Source organism: Zootoca vivipara, chromosome 3 (assembly GCF_963506605.1).
Source record: "Zootoca vivipara chromosome 3, rZooViv1.1, whole genome shotgun sequence".
Classification (NCBI taxonomy): Eukaryota; Metazoa; Chordata; class Lepidosauria; order Squamata; family Lacertidae; genus Zootoca; species Zootoca vivipara.
Window position 1 is genome coordinate 54880 of NC_083278.1, and position 18249 is coordinate 73128.

At 44.5% G+C, this 18249-nt stretch overlaps 1 protein-coding gene across 1 annotated transcript; it reads right to left on the bottom strand.

Annotated features, from left to right (window-relative positions):
• Positions 1-482: 482 nt before the first annotated feature.
• Positions 483-18099, bottom strand: LOC118082629 (cytochrome P450 2K6-like). The gene is made up of 9 exons (XM_035110393.2): positions 17779-18099; positions 13024-13186; positions 10866-11015; positions 10064-10224; positions 9256-9429; positions 4949-5096; positions 1976-2160; positions 1486-1627; positions 483-1112 (listed from the first exon to the last, which is right to left on the bottom strand). The coding sequence occupies exons 1-9, from the start codon at positions 17959-17961 to the stop codon at positions 925-927; spliced, it is 1494 nt and encodes a 497-aa protein (XP_034966284.2). The 5' UTR covers positions 17962-18099; the 3' UTR covers positions 483-924.
• Positions 18100-18249: the final 150 nt, after the last annotated feature.

Consider the following 18249-nt stretch of genomic DNA (forward strand, 5'->3'; position numbering starts at 1 on the left):
TTGATAAAGATGTTGAATAAGACTGGGCCCAAGACAGAACCCCGTGGCACCCCACTAGTCACTTCTCTCCAGGATGAAGAGGAGCCATTGATGAGCACCCTTTGGGTTCGGTCAGTCAGCCAGTTACAAATCCACTGAATGGTAGCATTGTCTAGCCCACATTTTACCAGCTTCTTTACAAGAATATCATGGGGCACCTTGTCAAAGGCCTTGCTGAAATCAAGATAGGCTACATCCACAGCGTTCTCTTCATCTACCAGGCTTGTAATTCTGTCAAAAAATGAGATCAGATTAGTCTGACATGACTTATTGAGCCCACTCGCTCCGCATGAGGGAGCTTCACAGATAGGTTGCTTGCATATAAAAATATTTTCGGGTCTCTGCAGCTTGTATAGTTGTTGTATTTTCCAAGTAAAACCATTATCACTGGCTCATATTTGGACATTTAACTGGGAACATGATGCTTTGAGATATTTGAAGGCAATGTGTGAATACAAGAAACCAGTTTTGTCGGTTGATCTCTATGGCTGAAGCAGAGGCACCAACTTGCGCCCAAGATGTGACATCATGAGTGCACAACATCACATCGTCAGGGGAGACCAAGCATGGAGTACAGCATGGCGTGGCTTCAATGGCAGGTGGTTCCTCTCCTCCTGCACTCAAGAGGAGCCGGTCACTGGAGCTGCATTGCTGTGCACTGCGCTCAGTTCTGCGGATGGTCTCCTCCGCCCCCTCAACATTGAGGGGGCATGGTCCCCTTCCAACAGACACCTCAGCCCCATAGAGTTGGCACCCCTGGCCCCAAGTGTCATAAGAATTCAGGTCTAGATGCTTCAACGCTAGCTTTATGGGATTCAGGGCTGTTTTAAGAAAGGCTCGCATTGCACACACAGGTAGGATAAGCAAGCCAGGAACTTGTGAGTCTTAGAAACGTGGCAGAGCGCAGAGCTGGTGGGGCATGGGCGATGTTGCCAGCCCAACTGCAGGAGTAAGGTCCAGGTCTTCTTGAGATGTTCCAGGGGGTGGCTGGAAGGTGAATCTCTGCAGGAGACTTGTGAAGAAGAGGAAGAGCTCCATTTTGGCAAGAGTCTCACCTAAACATGCTCTCCGTCCTGTAAGGAAGCACAGGCAGCAGAGAAACTGGGTTTAGCAGTTGTTTAATAATATCCCAAATTCTTTGAAGCCGACTAAAATGAAGTGATAAAGTAACTGCTAATGGTGCCCATCTTAAAAGAATTACGTACCCCCAATACTATCTCCCCTGCAATGCTGAAAACCAGGGGTGGGAAACTTTTGTCAGCCAGAGGGCCACATTCCCTGGTGAGCAACATTCATGGGTGACCAGATCTGGTAGCAGAAATGGCCACAGCAACTGATGTGATCCTTACCTTTGCACAGTATTCTACATTCCAGGCATGTAAAAATCCCATTGACAAAGCACACACTATGCAGATATAAACAGAAGAAGAAGAAAAAAAGAGTTACCTGCAGAGAAAGGCATGAAAGCATCTCTCTTTACAAATTTTCCTTCAGAGTTGAAAAAATGCTCAGGGTAGAATTTATGTGGTTTCTCCCATTGAGATTCATCGTGCAGCACAGAGGACAGCAATGGTATGATGTATGTCCCCTGAAAAAACAAAGCAAGAGTTATTTTAAAATAAAGCATATGTCTCTGGGTACAATAAATATTTAGTGCAGGAGAAATTAGATTTGAGTTAATCTGAGAAATGTCTTTAGTATGAAAAACTTTAATGCATCTCCCACCAGAAATAGTCTATTTTCCAACCTTGTTCTCCTTCCCATTGAGATCTGCTTAACGGGTTGAAGCTGATGCCTGACAGCTTCCAAAGGGCAGATTGTATGCTTACAGTGCAATCCTATACAAGCCTGCTCAGATGTCACCCACACTGAAGTCCATGGGGCTTACTCCCAGGAAAGCCTTAAAATATATTGTAACTAGTAGGCAACAGTTCACCTTTGGAATGAAGTAGCCTTTGAGGGTAACATCCACAGTGGTTGCATGGGGCAGGTTGGTTGGGACAATATCAGCAAATCTCTGGATCTCATGGACCACAGCATCTGTATAAGGCATTTTTGTTCGGTGTTCAATCCTTGGTTGAGAAGATCCAACAACCTTTGCAATTTCGTCTTGGACCTTTACTGTGGGAAACAAAAAGAAAAACATTCATTTTTCTGCTAAGATTATCACTTTGACTTTGGCTTTTGTTTCTCAAAATATTAATCTCTGAAGCATAAAACTGCCACAAACTGGTTCTTCGATTCCCTGGACTCTCAAATCTAATCTGAAACAGGTATTTTCAAACAGGACAAACATTTAAGTCAGTGGTTCTCAATGAGGGGTTCAGGGACTGCTGCGAGTCTGCAGCACCATCGCCTGCTTTGGGACTCACATATTTTGTTGATTGCACAGTGAAAGCCTTTCAGGCATCATCCAGCCTCTGCTCAGGACCAGCCGGGGTGGGGGTGGGAACTTGTGAAATTGTTCCTGGATGGGAAGTGAGCTGGGATTGGGCAAAAATCTCTGACACAATTTCTTAGGGCTCTTGCAATTGGAGCGGGGAATAGGGAGAAGGAGAGAGAACAGCTTGCTCCACGGAGTGGGTTTACATGGGACACAGGTGGCGCTGTGGTCTAAACCACTAAACCGCTTGGGCTTACTGATCAGAAGGTCGGCAGTTTGAATCCCAGCGACAGGGTGAGCTCCCGTTGCTTTGTCCCAGTTTCTGCCAACCTAGGAGTTCGAAAGCACACCAGTGAATGTAGATAAATAGGTACCACTGTGATGGGAAGGTAAACAGCATTTCCGTGTGCTCTGGTTTCCATCATGGTGTTCCGTTGTGCAGAAGAGGTTTAATCATAACCCGGCCACATAATGCTGGCCACATAACCCGGAAAGCTGTCTGTGGACAAACGCTGGCCCCATCGGCCTGAAAGTGAGATGAGCGTCGCAACCCCAGAGAAACCTTTGACTGGATTTAACCATCCAGGGGTCCTTTACCGTTTACCTTACATGCTTGTCGTTAAAAAAGGTAAGAGATCCCTTCCCTTTGCTCTCTACTTTTTAACTGAAAAGAACTTCTAATTGCTTTCAGCGACTCTCAAGTTTATAGGACTCTCCCACTACTTGTAGGCTGGGTTTTCAGTGAATCTTGCCTTATGTGTTTGGGATTCATCTGTCATCTTGGAAGTCCAACAGGGGAAATAGCTAAGCAAATTGCCACAATGATTAGCACAACAGCTCACCCTCCGATTTAAATTTTTGACAGATTCAAAATTTCTATGTGATCAGTTGAACAACTTTGCATGGTTGTGTATGATAGACATTTTCACATACATTCTCAACACAAGCCTTCAAGGTAGCGATGTGAATATTTTTTACATTGAAGATAAGATTGAGGCAGTTATTTAAAAATTTCGGCAAGCCGAGTAGAAGGTTCTAGCCTCACTAACATCCCAACATTGGAGACATTTCTGGAGGGCAGTGATGAAGAATTGATACCAGAAGTAAAACATTATATCACTGAGCACCTGTGTAAATTAGCAACTATCTTCTGGGATTACCAAACCCATGGATAAGGAATCCTTTTGAATGTGGGGCTGTACAACTAACACTATTTGTGGAAGAGCAAGATGCACTTGCTGACGTAACTTGTTGTGGTTCATTGAATTCATTTTTCAAATAATGTCGACTGGGCCAATTTTGGTTGAAGGGTTTTGCTGATTTTAAGAAGCTGGGTGAAAAAACTTCAAAAAAATCTAGATCTCTTTTGTTCCACATAACTTTGTGAACAAACATTTTCAACATTTTGTTATCTGAAGAACAAGCATAGAAATCGGCTTGATGTTGAAACAGATTTGAGAATAAAAGTAGGAAATATTGAACCAGATGTGAAAGGGATTGCTTTAGACAAAAAGAGGCATGATTTCTCCCATCACATTTAGGTTTAGTGTGCTTTTAACATTTTGTTAGGAGCTGCCCAGAGTGGCTGGGGCAACTCAGTCAGATGGGTGGCATGTAAATAAATCAATAAGTAAATTATGATTATTATTTAGGTTTAGTAGCTGTTGGCATGTCATAATTTGTTCACTTGTACTATAAGTTAATAAAATTAAATTTGTCTCTCCCCCAACTAAATCTTTGTCATTTTGTGTGGAAATATAACAAATTTTATGGTCTTTTTTAGTACACCTAAAATCCTTTTCTTATTAGAGGCTCCCCCACATTTTTTAAATGACTTGCACAGGTAACTACCATAGAGTTATCAAAATTTTCAAAAGTACGGGTTCTGTGGCTTGGCTTTTGAAAAATAGGGGGTCCTCAGTAATTGGCTAATTGAGAACCACTGATTTAAGCCAATGCCTGATATATTGATGGAGACAAATGCATCCAGGATGGCTATTTAAATATCACGTGGGAAAATGGCTGTAGCTCTCCTAAGTTGGCCATTCAGGGCCGGCTCTAGGTAGACCCCCGGTGGCGCAGGGCACCACAGCGCCGGCCCGTCAGGAGGGCGCCGCGAGCTGCGCGTGCCCACTGGCCGGCCGGTCCGCCAGTTTGACGCGCAGCTGCGCCCGCCCGTCCGCCCACCGTGCTGGGAAACGGGGCGGGGGGGGCCCCGCCGGAGGGATCCGTTGCTCCACAGCGCCAGGGGCGCTTAAGACGGCCCTGTGGCCATTTTCATGGAGATTCCTGACCAAGCAGGGCTCTACAATATGTGTTTCCAGTGTTTTCATATTCATAATCACCTTATATAATCCCACCCACTCCCTGGTCGATTAATTAATTCACACCAGTCTTCACAATAACAGGAAGGGCAATGTACTCATCGCCTCCTGCTGCTGTTTCAGCTCTTGCTCTAATAGTTACATAAAATTGGAATTAAAATAGCTCAGAATAATGGGAGCCAACCCAATGAAAAGCACTCACTCTGAATTTCAGGATATTTCATCATTAGTAACAGTCCCCAGCGCAGTGTAGTGGAAGTGGTCTCCGTGCCAGCAGCAAATAAGTTACCCACAACAGCTTTTAAGTTTTCGTTGTGGAAATATGCATTCGTCTTGTTCTTCTTCTCCTCCTGGGTTGCAAAGAGTTAAAACGAATGGAGTGAGACAATTTCATGTGCAAATATAAAAATGAATACCTGACAGGACCCGATGATCCATAGCATCATTGCACATCAACCCAACCGCTGAGCAGTGAGAGATTCCAGGTTTTCCAGACTATGCCATAATGATGATATAGGATTTATTTACACATATATACAACCCAAGCATAAGATAGAGGGGCTCAACACCCCAAAGTGTCTTGCTCCTCATTGTAGCTTGGCAACCCAGCTCCTTCTTCTCTGATGCTAATTGTGGTGCTTAACTCCTCAGCCAACAGCATTTGTTTAGACAAGGGAACTAGTGGCATTATTATTTTTGTAGTAAGTTTCCTCTGTACAGTAGTAAGAACTCTGTCCAAAAGATTAACAGCTAATGAATGCTTCTTGTTGGTGGGAGTCACGTCTTGTAAAGGCATCTGGGGCGTCTCCTGGAAAAAGTCCGATGAGACTGTCCAGATCTAAGATTATACCCTATGTGTGTGTTGGATGAGCTAGAAGACTCAGAGGTGTCATAATCTGTTTAATTTCATTGAGCTTTATATTATCTATCACACTGTCTCTTTAAGCGTCTTTAAGTATTACCTTTGATTGATCACACCTGTTATTATCTGTAGTCAGACCTTTATATGTCCTTGATCTTTTCCTGTAAAATAGGAGCATTATCTGGTGTTACACCTGGAGTCTCTAGTTAATACTCCGTTTTTGAAAGGTATGTACTTACATGGAGAAGTTTATCACTGGTTTTTTGGGTGGTAAAAGACTGACTTGATATTCCTTTATGATACATAACTACATGCTTACTGAAGAAGCCAACTGTGGCGAAACAAGGTATATACCCTAGGAATCTTGTCTTCACCTTCACCTGTGGATATTCCCATGCCCCACCCGATCTTCATTCGGACGCTTCGTTGCCACCTACCTAAACATTGGTGAACACCTCATTCTGTGGAACTCAAGCATTTACATCTATTTGTAAGTACTTTTGAACTGATTTATTTCCATACGGATACCCCATATGAACTATGACAAATGAACTATGAACTATGACTGTGGACATTGCATTTATGTTGGACTAAATCCTTTTCTGATACTTTGCAACACGTGGCTGTGCCATTTATGTTATTTTACATTGTCTCTCTAAATTTTTGAATGACTTGTTACAGCAGCCGCTTACGCCTGTTTATATAATTGACAATTGTGTTCGTAACTGAGGTTATTTTGTGTATGTTTGCATACAAAGTTTCTCAGCTGAACATCTCGTAACATCTTTGATATATTTACTCAGAGTCCAAAAGGAAAGAATGACACAGAAATAGCACGTTGGTCTGGAACTATATTTGGTTAACCTTCTTTAAACTGAGGTTTAAACTTCGCAACATGGTGCCCTCTAGATGTTGCAGATCAAAGCTCCCACCACATGTGATGGAGGTCACAGTATAGTAGGGACAAGCTTTGTGTCCTTCTTGTTACTGGTTGTAGAAGTGAATTTATGCCTGGTTTTTGCAGTGGAAAAGAGAAATTTAATCCACTATTTGTCCTCAAAAAGGAATCTCAGAGCAGAGTATATGTGTGTGTGAATGTGTTATTGCATCTGGCACAATGGCTCATGAAACCTTATACAGTGGAACCTCGGGTTGCGGATGTAATCCGTGACGGAGGCACGTTCGCAAACCGCAGCGTTGGTGCTTCTGCACATGCGTGAGCGATGAAACCCGGAAGTAACCCTATCCGGTACTTCTGGGTTTCCCATGGACTGTAACCTGAAAATGTGTACCCTGAAGCGTCTGTAACCTGAGGTACCACTGTACAAAGAGAGATTCCTAATCTCCAGGAGCAGAGTTGAGCACAGTGGTTAAAGTTCCAAGCACCCGGTTAGATTTGTATCTGCCCTAATCCAGCTTTAAACAAACATAAACATGAAAATACTTAGGCTGGAATAAATCACAGAATTTAGCTTTGCAAATACAGTAAGCGAGTATTTTACTCACACAGTTTCCTGCAGTTACATCAAACAAGTCTCCATCTGCTGGCAGTAAAACAAAGATGAAAGAAGGTTCTAAGCAGCTTAAAAAGAAAAGGACCGTGCAATCTTTGGATTAGCAAAAGTGCAGGCTATAAAATCCCCCGTTTGAAGTGAGTCCGTTCACTTGCAGGGAGCTAGAAGCTGCATGGCTCCTTCATTGCTTGTTCCAGGAAGCATGAAGAGCAACAGACTGAGAACAGACTGGGGAACAGTGTCTGCTGAGAGCCACACACACTCAGGTAACTTGAGCTGAGGTTAACCCTTTATATGCACACAAGTGTGAATCAGTAACTGTATACAGGTGACTCTCAACTTACACAAGAATTACCTTCCAGATAGAGCCAAAACAATTTATAGTCAAAGCCCATTGGGTTCAATGCTGCGTAGGATTGCCAAGACTTTTTTTGTTGGATGCCCACTGCTTTTTTGATTTTGTAAAAAAAAAAAAAGCCAAGTGCATAAGACAAGTTAAATGTGCCTATGTTGTGAGCCTATGTTTAATGTGCCTGTATTTCAATAGCATCAGGAGGAGCAGCACAGATAATAGCTGCCTGTCCTGCCAGGAACCAGAGGGGAGTGAGCAGAGGAAGGAGGAAAGGGAGGAATCAGAAATGTGGAGGTTAAGTGGAAGGAGGAGAAATGCAAAGAGCAAATCGATTCCTACTCCTCCAAATGGCTACCCCTACCTGTCCAAATGTGGCCATCCTCAGACTGCAATGAATTTCTAGCAGGACAAACTAGCCACTATTCCCCCTTTGTACTATTAGCACAAAACCTAGCATAATTGGCAGCCTTGGCTATACAATCTCCTCTTCAGCCTCTGCTGTGTCCACAAAAAGGAATGGGATAGCAAGAAACAACAGACTAACAATTGCACAACAGGTGCCACTTGATCAAGGTAGATTTTCAGAAACGCTGATAAGCACGCAACCTTTGGGCCCTGCAGAGACTGTTTCTGTAACACATTAATGATGGTGGAATAGTTAGAAAGTGTGCTTCTGAAATGAGGTTTCCTGAATACTCCTTATGCAATCACTTGCAAACATACACGTAAAGCATGAATTGAAAATTTCTCCTATGTTTAGACTAACCCTGCAGGAAATTAAAATTAGATAGAAATGTATTAGGCTACTATGCACGAATACCAGAATAGAACATTATTAAGAGACAGAATAAAGAAATAAAATGTATACTGTATATTGATAAAAAAATTAATATCCTCCCTTTCTCTTTTATACAATTGTTTATAGTATTTCTGAAAACATTTTCTAATTTCTGCAGGGTTTTCAATATTTTTTTCATCCCTCATAATATGTGTCTCTAAAGGACTATTTTGAATTAACAGGAAAAAAATGTATAAATGCTGTGTGAAAAGCGGTGGAAGTGTTTGATAAACGAATGTTTGTTTGGCTTTTTTCTTTTGCATCTCTATCTGTTCTTTCTTGCTATTTTTTCTTTCTTCTTTCTCCCAGTTGGCTCCCAGTACGTTTCTGAGCACAATTCAAAGTGTTGGTGCTGACCTTTAAAGCCCTAAACGGCCTCGGTCCCGTATACCTGAAGGAGCGCCTCCACCCCCATCATTCAGTCCGGACGCTGAGGTCCAGCGAGGAGAGCCTTCTGGCGGTTCCCTCACTGCGAGAAGCAAAGCTACAGGGAACCAGGCAGAGGGTCTTCTCGGTAGTGGCGCCCGCCCTGTGGAATGCCCTCCCATCAAAGGTCAAAGAGATAAACAACTACCTTAAATTTAGCAGACATCTGAAGGCAGCCCTGTTCAGGGGAGTTTTTAATGTGCGATATTTTAATGTATTTTAAATCTTTGTTGGAAGCTGCCCAGAGTGGCTGGGGAAACACAGCCAGATGGGCGGGGTACAAATAATAAATTATCATCATCATTATTATTATTTCTTCTTTTTTCTTCTGTCTTTTTCTTTCTAAATTAATTTAGTTTACCAATTTAGTTTGTTTATGTACAATTTGAATACTGAATAATGTATGATTCAATGTTTTTTTCTTTTCTTGTATTTTTTGTGATTTCTGTGATTTATCAATAAAATAAATTTTTTAAAATTATACTTTCTCCTGGGCAAACTTAAAATACTCTGTTACCTCTTGCTGTCGAATAAGAAAAGAATCAATAAAGCTCCTCTGGTCATTTTCATCCAAATCTCTGAGGTGTTTTATAAACGTGACATTTATGAAGTCATAGAACTCATCTCTGTTGCGAAGGACAGTCTTATGAGCCCCCAAAAGAAAACCAAGAGCAGGAAACATGTTATACAGCTGAAAGGATAAAAATGTTAAAAAAAGAAGAAAACGTTAGGAAATCCCAGTAGTGTACACTCAGATGTGTGTCTCAAAGCATGATTGCCCATATCAATACAAAACAATAATATATTCAGGTTGAATTAATGTTTAGTAACGACACCTTAAAGACTTCTTAAAATCACTCTGGCAAAAAGGGTGGTGTTGGTCAAATTGCCCCATAGCAGTCAGCAGTGTCTCCTGGAGGCTCTGGAATGGCATTTGGAGTGGCGTACCTCAGGATAGCATAATTTATGTGCAACCCCGGGATAATAGGCTATTGTGATTCTGCTCTGGAGGTTCACTTTCAGAGGGAGATCTGGCCTTGGAAGCCGCTTCTGAGCTTTCGTGGAACCAGCTGTCACTGGTTCTTCCTTGTCCTTGGCAGCAAGGCCAGAAAGACTTAGTTATAGTTATGGGATAATTGTGTCATCTGTCTGAGTTTTCTAAATATTTCAAATCACCGCTAAGTTTCTCAGGATACCAAGATTCTGTGTTTTATAGCGAATCCTGAACAATATACAATAAACAGGTTGTCCTGCCCACATTGCATACACTGTTATTACAATCAACTGTTTCTTTTTGTTTTTCATTGGGGGGGAAAATAGATTACCGTGACTGAAGAGCTTCCAACAAGCCGGGCATTTTCACTGATCAACTTCAGAAGTCTTATGTATGTGGGATCTTCATAATCAAATCGCTTGTCTAGTAGTATGGCCACTATAATATTGGCAACAGCTGCATTCATAATTGTGGTGGTCTCAAATGGGTTTCCTATACATAAATATGACAGTTAAACGAAAATATTCTGTTGAGATTCCTAGTATGGAATGGCATTGTCTTTAAGTCTGCTCTTTGTTACTGGCAGCTTACCTATGTGTAGACTTCATTTATCTAAGAAACTGATCCTAAATGCTGCTGGATGTGGCCATATGTCAGCTAAGAAATGCTAAAGAGGACTTGGAAGTCAAAGGAGCTACTGGAATATAATATACAAACTACAGACCGATTACGTCTCGACAGGGAACCCTGGGAACTGTAGTTCTGGAGTTAACCATAAGTATGGGCTCATCCACACTTCCACTTCACACACACTTTCTAGGCATGGGTGAAGCAGTTTTTTCCCCTTTCCCCACTCCATTCCAAGGGGAAACCCACTCTTTAGCAGTAGATCAGAACTAATGGTGATCTGGGGGAAACCCAAACTGCTCCGAAGAGTGGCTTTTCCCAAGGAAAAGCATCGGGAGAAGAGGAAGTGTGGATACATGGAACACAACACTCCAGGCATCTTTAAATTGCTGTGCTTATGTAGTGGTTTGACTTAACCCCCAGAGGCACACTCCATTGTCTCTCGAGGCAGAGAGATGCCAACAAGAAGATACACCCTGGAACACAGGAGAGAAATACCAACCCACCTTGGTAAGATTCAAATTTCTTAACCAGGACACTGCACTCTTCCACAATTCTGTCCTCTATGGACCTCTTTCCCATGCCGTAATCCCGTAATGTGGTTAGCGCAAACCGTCGCATCACTTTCCAGTTTTCACCGTGAGAAAAAGCTACACCTGAAGAGAGAGAAAAATGGGGCAAGTTCGAAGTCATTCTGGCCATAGATGTGCTATTTAAGATCTCATCCTTTAACCAGGGCCGGCGCGTCCATTAAGGCGAACTAGGCTGCTGCCTAGGACGCCAAAATGGAGGGGGCGCTGGCCAGCCTGCCCTCTGCCCCCCGCCCCCGGTGCTGCTCAGGTGCTCAGGTGTTGAGCGGCTTCTGGAGAGCAGAAAAAGGAACTCTCTTTTTCCCCCTACTTTTTATTTTTTTCTATTTTCTATTCTATTTTTTTATTCCACTTTTATTTTTTTCTAAAAAATCTCAACAACTCTGGGAAATGGGGTGTGTGTGTGCCAGAAGGTGATCTCGCCTAGGGCGCAAAAAACCCTAGCACCGGCCCTGCCTTTAACTACAGAATTGAGACAGGCACAGACCAGACCCCCAACTGCCAGGGACTGGCTAGATGAGGAGGGGTGGTGGAAACTGCCTGACCAAGAGCCTCCCATGGAAAGTGCAGAGGAAGAAGACTTGGAGTCAGGCTCTTGGTGGTGGACAACTGGACGCACCTCAGAGGAGGAGAACTGGGAGGTACTGGAGGCTGGGAGCTTAGAGGGTGAGGAAAGGGGGCTAACAAGCAGGTGCCCCAGCATGGAGCAAATACAGGAGTCAGATTTAGCAGCTTCAGCTGAAGCCCCGAAGTTCACATAACAGAACACAGGGCAAAGAAGAGAAGAGACAGAGGGAGGGGCCTGACTCAGAAGGAATAGAATGAAGTGGGAGGTACCAGGCAGCCTCAGCAATGGCTCACTATAAATGAGCATATCTCATGGGTCTCTGCATGGATCGTCCTTTAATTCCTTAATAAAACTGCTAACTTCAAGTTAGCTGCTGTGGCCTTGTCTTTTTTTGTGTGTGCCACATGCCAGTGCTCCCCCGATAACAACCTTTTAAAGGTTCCTTCAGACAATGATTTTCATGATTATGATGTTACCGCGGAATAGAAATTTAACAAATGAGTAAATGAGACAGTCCATAGAAATCCCTTGTACATGTATGCAGCCTTTTATACACATATACAATCTTTTATTCATTTTTGTTTATTCAGTAGCACCTTACGGAACTCTGGAATACTCTTTTTTAAAAAAACCAACTTCATTTGATCTACAGAAATCCGCAGATGAAGCTTCATGTGACATGGGGGGGGGGGCTGGAGTGTGGTGGGACCCAGTATCAGCCTAATGTCTGCAGATTGGTAGGAAAATTCAAAAGCTATTCCCAAATTATAGAGCGGTGTTTCCCAAAGTGGGCGATACCACCCCCTGGGGGATGCTAGTAGCCTCGGGTGCAATTGGGGGGGGGCATTGAATAAAAATAAAGGGAGGGGGTGGAAGCCGGTGGTGGCACCTGCCCTGTGGAACGCCCCCCCAACAGATGTCAAAAAGGAAAACAACTACCAGACTTTTAGGAGACATCTGAAGGCAGCCCTGTTCATATTATATTATTATTATAAAGGAAGAAGAGAAGAAAAATTTGAAAAATCGTTCGTACGTGTTTCATCTGTTGTGTAATGATGTTTATCGCCAGGTTGAGCATCATTAAAGGGATGGCAACAACTCCTCCCCTGATCTCGTGGTTGTGCTGGAGGTGTGGGGTTTTCCCGGGCTTGGGTGAACCCTTTTCGGCTTCACCCAGGCCTGAGAAGTGGATTGCAACTTGCCTGCCCATTTGGCCAATGGCAGGCGGGTTGTAGCGCTGGCCGTGTCCCTGGGGCAGATGGGACTGTTTGTTTGCATAAAGAAGTTAGATTTCCAGCGGGGCATTGAGTTTTGTTTCCCCCCCCCTGAAAAAGGGGTGATAGGCCAAATAAGTTTGGGAACCTCTGTTATAGAGTAAGCCACGAATCTACAGAGAGGGGAAAGTATACTTCGCATTTCCCCCATGATAACTTTTAGATTAGACTCTTTTGGCATGGTTAATCTATTTGCAAGCAGTACCAGATACTACATAAGGAGCGGACTCACCAAAGCCCTTTGTGAGCTCTTCCAAAATTGGGCTGATGGCCCTCTCTGCAAATGCATCGGCCTGATTCACCAGGGCCTCCGTTACCGTCTCATATCCTGTCAGGACCACCATTTTTTTGGGACCCATTTGGATGCTGAAGACAGAGCCATACTCTTTTGACCACTGAAATTCAACAGAACGAACACAGTGTGGTCACCAAATAAAGCCCTTCTCACTATTCAAGGGTACTCAAATAATACATTAATGTAAAGCAACTCTCATGGATCCAAAACTGCAGAAGCTTGCACACTTGCCAGGTGGCGCTGTGGGTTAAACCACTGAGCCTAGGGCTTGCTGATCAGAAGGTCGGCGGTTCGAATCCCTACAACGGGGTGAGCTCCCGTTGCTCGGTCCCAGCTCCTGCCCACCTAGCAGTTCGAAAGCACATCAAAAGTGCAAGTAGATAAATAGGGACCGCTCCGGCGGGAAGGTAGACGGCGTTTCCGTGTGCTGCTCTGGTTTGCCAGCTTTGTCATGCTGGCCACATGACCTGGAAGCTGTCTGCGGACAAACGCCGGCTCCCTCGGCCTATAGAGCGAGATGAGCGGCGCAACCCCAGAGTCGGACACAACTGGACCTGATGGTCAGGGCCCCCTTTACCCTTTAAGGGCTATTTTATTCTACAGAATCAAGTGGTAAAGTTTTCACGTAAGATTATTTTCAGTTTTATTCAATAAATGCCACTAGAGTAAGTAGAAATCACTTCCAAGTCATTGTGCCTTGGATCAAGCTGAAAACATGTGATTTAAGAATAGTAATTTTGCGGAATGAATTTACTTTTGTATCTTTGCAAATCACTGTGCAGAACAGAATCCAAATGACATAATGATAAAGCTCATTGTCTATCCTACAGTGACACTATAGATGTTTGCTACTACTAGCTGCAGCAGCAACAACAGCAGATCAATCATATCACCCAGTTTCCTAGGAGTGCTCAGAAAACCAGAACAAAAACAGGCAGTTGTAAGGATAAATGTGATTTACCTTTAATGGCACCTCTCTAATCTACAGTAGTTTAAAAGTTAGGCTCAAGCAGGAGGGCTGCGCTAGAGGCAGTTAAGGAGAGAAGACCTGTTGTTTTATGTTTCAAATTAAAATTTACTTTTAAAATGCAGGTTTAAAATGCCTGCTTGCCCATTAGCCTCAGGCAGCGGGCTGGGAAGACCAGTCCCCTTCCCCGGGGGGAGGGGGGAGTTGTGGGAGGGCATTTGGGACCCCTGTGTGACCCAGCAGTGGGCGGAAGAATGCTTCCCGCATCATCGGTACTCCCAGGCATTTCACGCCCCCCCCCGGCTGACCAATCTGGTTAGCCGGGGGGCATGGCCATTGGCCACTGCCGTTTAAATCACAGTGCAGCTGAGGGGGCGGCCCCCTTTTTGCGTCCTCGTCACATCACCCAGCCCACCCGCCCTCTTTTATGCGTTGCTTGACTTTGGCCTTGCTATGGACTAATGTTGGTTGCCTTATTGTTGGGGTCAGGTAGGCATTTTTTCCACTTGGCAAATTCCAGCCACAGGACCGTCTTAAGCCCATCCAGCACTGTGGTGCAAAGGTCCCTCCAGCGCCCCCTCCCTCCGGCACCGACCCCTCTCTGCCCTGGCCGGGGTGTGGGCAACTCCCCAGCTCCCGTCACCTTCCCGGCCTGGAGGCTGCTTGGCCCAGCGGCCGCCATCTCTCGCCTGAGGGAGCTGCAGGAGCGGCAGTGGCGGGAGCGGCTCCAGATCTGCCCCCGTCCCTGAATGGGGCAAAGTTGCACTGGCCCGTTCGGCCTGGAGTCGTCGAGGCGGGCAAGGGACAGAGTGTGGGCGCAGTAGCAGCCGTGAGATCCAATTTCCCTCTCCATCCCAAGAACACCACGCCCCTCCATCGAGCAGCCACCAATCCACGTGAAGCGAAGGGGGCAGGCCCAGCCAGTTGCCAAGGCAACGAGGTTGGCCTCCCGCGGTTGGTGGCTGCTTCTTTTCCTCTGCGTCCTTGCCATGCTGCGCCTCTCTCAGAGCTGTCACCGCACGCAGAGGGCTCAGTGACTCGTTGCACCCCGCCAGCGCCTCTGAGAGGCTGGCGCCCTGGCGCAACGAGCCATCAGCCTCTATGGGAAAGACTCCTCTGACCAGCCATTTGGTTTTTTCCTACCTTGTAGCAATCATCACAACTTTGTAAGGTTAGGCATTGTGTAAGCCTTGTTTATGGGAGGGGAGGTTGTTGCCTCTGCCTGCCCCTCCTTGTTAAGGGTATCCCGTTAAAGGGATCCGGGAGTGTGGATCCTGTCCGAAGCCGGGGCGTTGGCTAGGGCCATGCTACAACCCCATTGGGAACCCTGGGGGAGCTCTTAATTGATGTATATCATAGGGCTCTCCCTACCGGTGGTTGACCCTTAAGAGACTTCCTGCGGATGTTCAGGAATCAGGATATAGTCTGGTTTCACCCAATGCCTAAGCCAAACCACTCACATCTGTAAGCAATAAAGTTGTGGGCTTTATTTGTGTCCATGTGTTTATTAACTAAGGGGAACTGGGGTCCCCGGGGCCTCACCACGAAACAGGAGAGGTGCAGCAGATCCAAGGAGCCTAAACCACCAAGACTCTCCTCCTCTGTCTCTCTGTTTAGCTCCAAGGTCCCCAAGGCGCATGCTGCTCACTGCCACCTGGGAAGAGTGCTGCTCTTTTTGCTCCCTCTGCTGCCTTGAGTGCACCAGGACTTAACCAGGCCACTTCCGGTTGTGTCAGGAGGTGGAAGAGAAGGTGTTGGTGTGTGTGTGGCATAGCTGCCAAGTTATCTCTTTTTTAAAGGGATTTTCCCTTATGCTGAATAGGCTTCCTCGCGAGAAAAGGGAAAACTTGGCAGCTATGGTGTGTGGGCGGGGTCATTTTATATTTTGCTTCAAGCAACAAAATGTGGCTGGCGGGCCCTGAGGTTTAATGTTGTAAAAACTGGGCAGTGAAATCCAGACCGTTCTGCACACTTTGACAAAGAGCCTAGACGCTTAAGGAAGGAGCACTGATAAAATCTACAGGTAACAAGACAAGTAGCTTCTTTCCATGTGAAAAGAACAAAGAGTGGTGCATTCCACAACAGTTGGAAATCCTCACTTGACTAACCTGGGAGTAAGCCTCACTGGTTTCAGAGGGATTTACTTATGAGTAGGCATGCTGAAGATTGCCAGAGGGATATGAGTTGCCTTGGTGGTGGTGGTGGTGGGGGACCAACACTTCAGAAATAAATGCACCTGCATACACTAATAATTTCTCACACCTTGGCATCCCCTTTCTCAATCAACAACAAATTCACGTTATTCACCTCCATCAATTGGCCCATCAAGTGGCCTTTGGAGAAAGGGCAGAAATAAATCAAATCAAATCATCATCATCATCATCATCAATTGACCATCTCCCCCAGTGACGTTCCAAGCCTCTCTTGAGTTTCATGTGGACAAAGTTTGGAAACATTAAGGCAAGCAACCAACCAAATAAGATAGCAGTAATTATGTATCATCTGCAGTCTTAAGGCAAACAAAAACACTCGCTGTGAATGAATGGCTGCATGCCAGGGTGCTGTAAACAGTAAGGCAGAGCCAGAAAAGAAACATGCAGACATACACCAATCCTTTGCATCACCCCGGCAGCATATTAGAAAATGCTAAAAGTTCACTGGTGGGTCTGGTCTGTGGTATCCTTCCCCAACCCCTCTCTTTAGTCATCATTTTCCACAAGAAGATGGTGGAGAAGGAGTGATTAAGTGTATGCAATACCTGTTTCAAAAATCAAACTTGGACTTTATTTATTTAGAAGGAGGCCATAATAAAATAAATATCTTTCTGCAAAGCTTATTTTTCTTTCTCTTTGTTTCATTTGCAGTGCCCTCCTTGGACTTGAAAGTTTTACAGTATTGGTAAAATAAGTGCAAGCATCCCAAAATGGGTTTCCATGGTACAAACAGGTGGTGCATGCAAGAGTATAACAAGATGGGGATAGACTTAGCCAAGACATTGATCAAACACTTGACACACCCCTAGCACTCTCCTTTTGTTGCGGGGGGGGGGGGCACCTCTACTTGCATGGCTTACGTCCTGAGCTTTGGGATTGGGCAAGCAAGGGCCCTCCTCCGCAGGTCCTGGCTGCTGGTAAGGTTTGCACCGGCACTTTTGCATCTTTAAAAATAGAGGCAGAGTAAAACGTGATTCGACACCAGACACCCCCAGACACCTTGTCCAAATTACCAGGTATAAATTGCAACTATTTATTGGGAAAGATAAGATGAGGTTCTGTAGCACACAAAGGGGAGATGAGATTTATAGGCTCTAAGAGAACAAAATGTAGTAGTAGTAGTAATAAAAGATTACACCTTTAATGGCACCTCTCAAATCTAGTTAAGAAGGAGGAGGTAGCTGGGCTAGGCAAGGTTTGCACCGGCACTTTTGCATCCTTGAAAATGGAGGCAGAGTCAAACAGGATTCGACACCAGACACCCCCAGACACCTTGTTAAATTACCTGTCATAAAATGCAACTAGGTCCTATGACTATTTATTGGGAATGATAAGAGGAGGTTCTGTAACACACAAAGGGGAGATGAGATTTATAGGCTCTAAAAGAACAAAATGAATAATAATAATAATAATAATAATAATAATAATAATAATAATAATAGTACCCCACTCATCTGGCTGGGCTGCCCCAGTACCCTTTAGCCTTGCCATGGGAAGAACCAGAATCTTTACCTTTAGCATGGTTCTGTAAGGCATCTTCAGATCCATGATGTGGAGATTCCCAATGAGAGGTAAAGGCCTTGGTCCTGGTGGAAAATTTTGGGAGCTCTTGTTCCAGAAACCACCCAGTTTCACAATGAAGGTAATTGTAAGGATAAAGAGGAACAATGCGGGAATAAGCTCCGTCCAATCCATTTCGTTTCAGCAAGCAATTTTTGTGTGTGCAGTAGTTATAATTCAGTGCAATTTGGTCAACAACTGTGTCTACCAGCTGCAATGAGCAGCCCTTATGTAATGTTACCTAACGTCTCTAGCGAATCATTAAACCATCCCTCCCATCTTTTTATTCTCCACAACTATTCAAAACTGTACACTGGATGATTTGCCTTTCAGTTTAATGTTTACTCAAGGGGGTATTGCCCACTTCCAAAAACTAATGCTTTCAAAAACAAATTCAAACTCTCTTGAACCTGGCTGCAGACA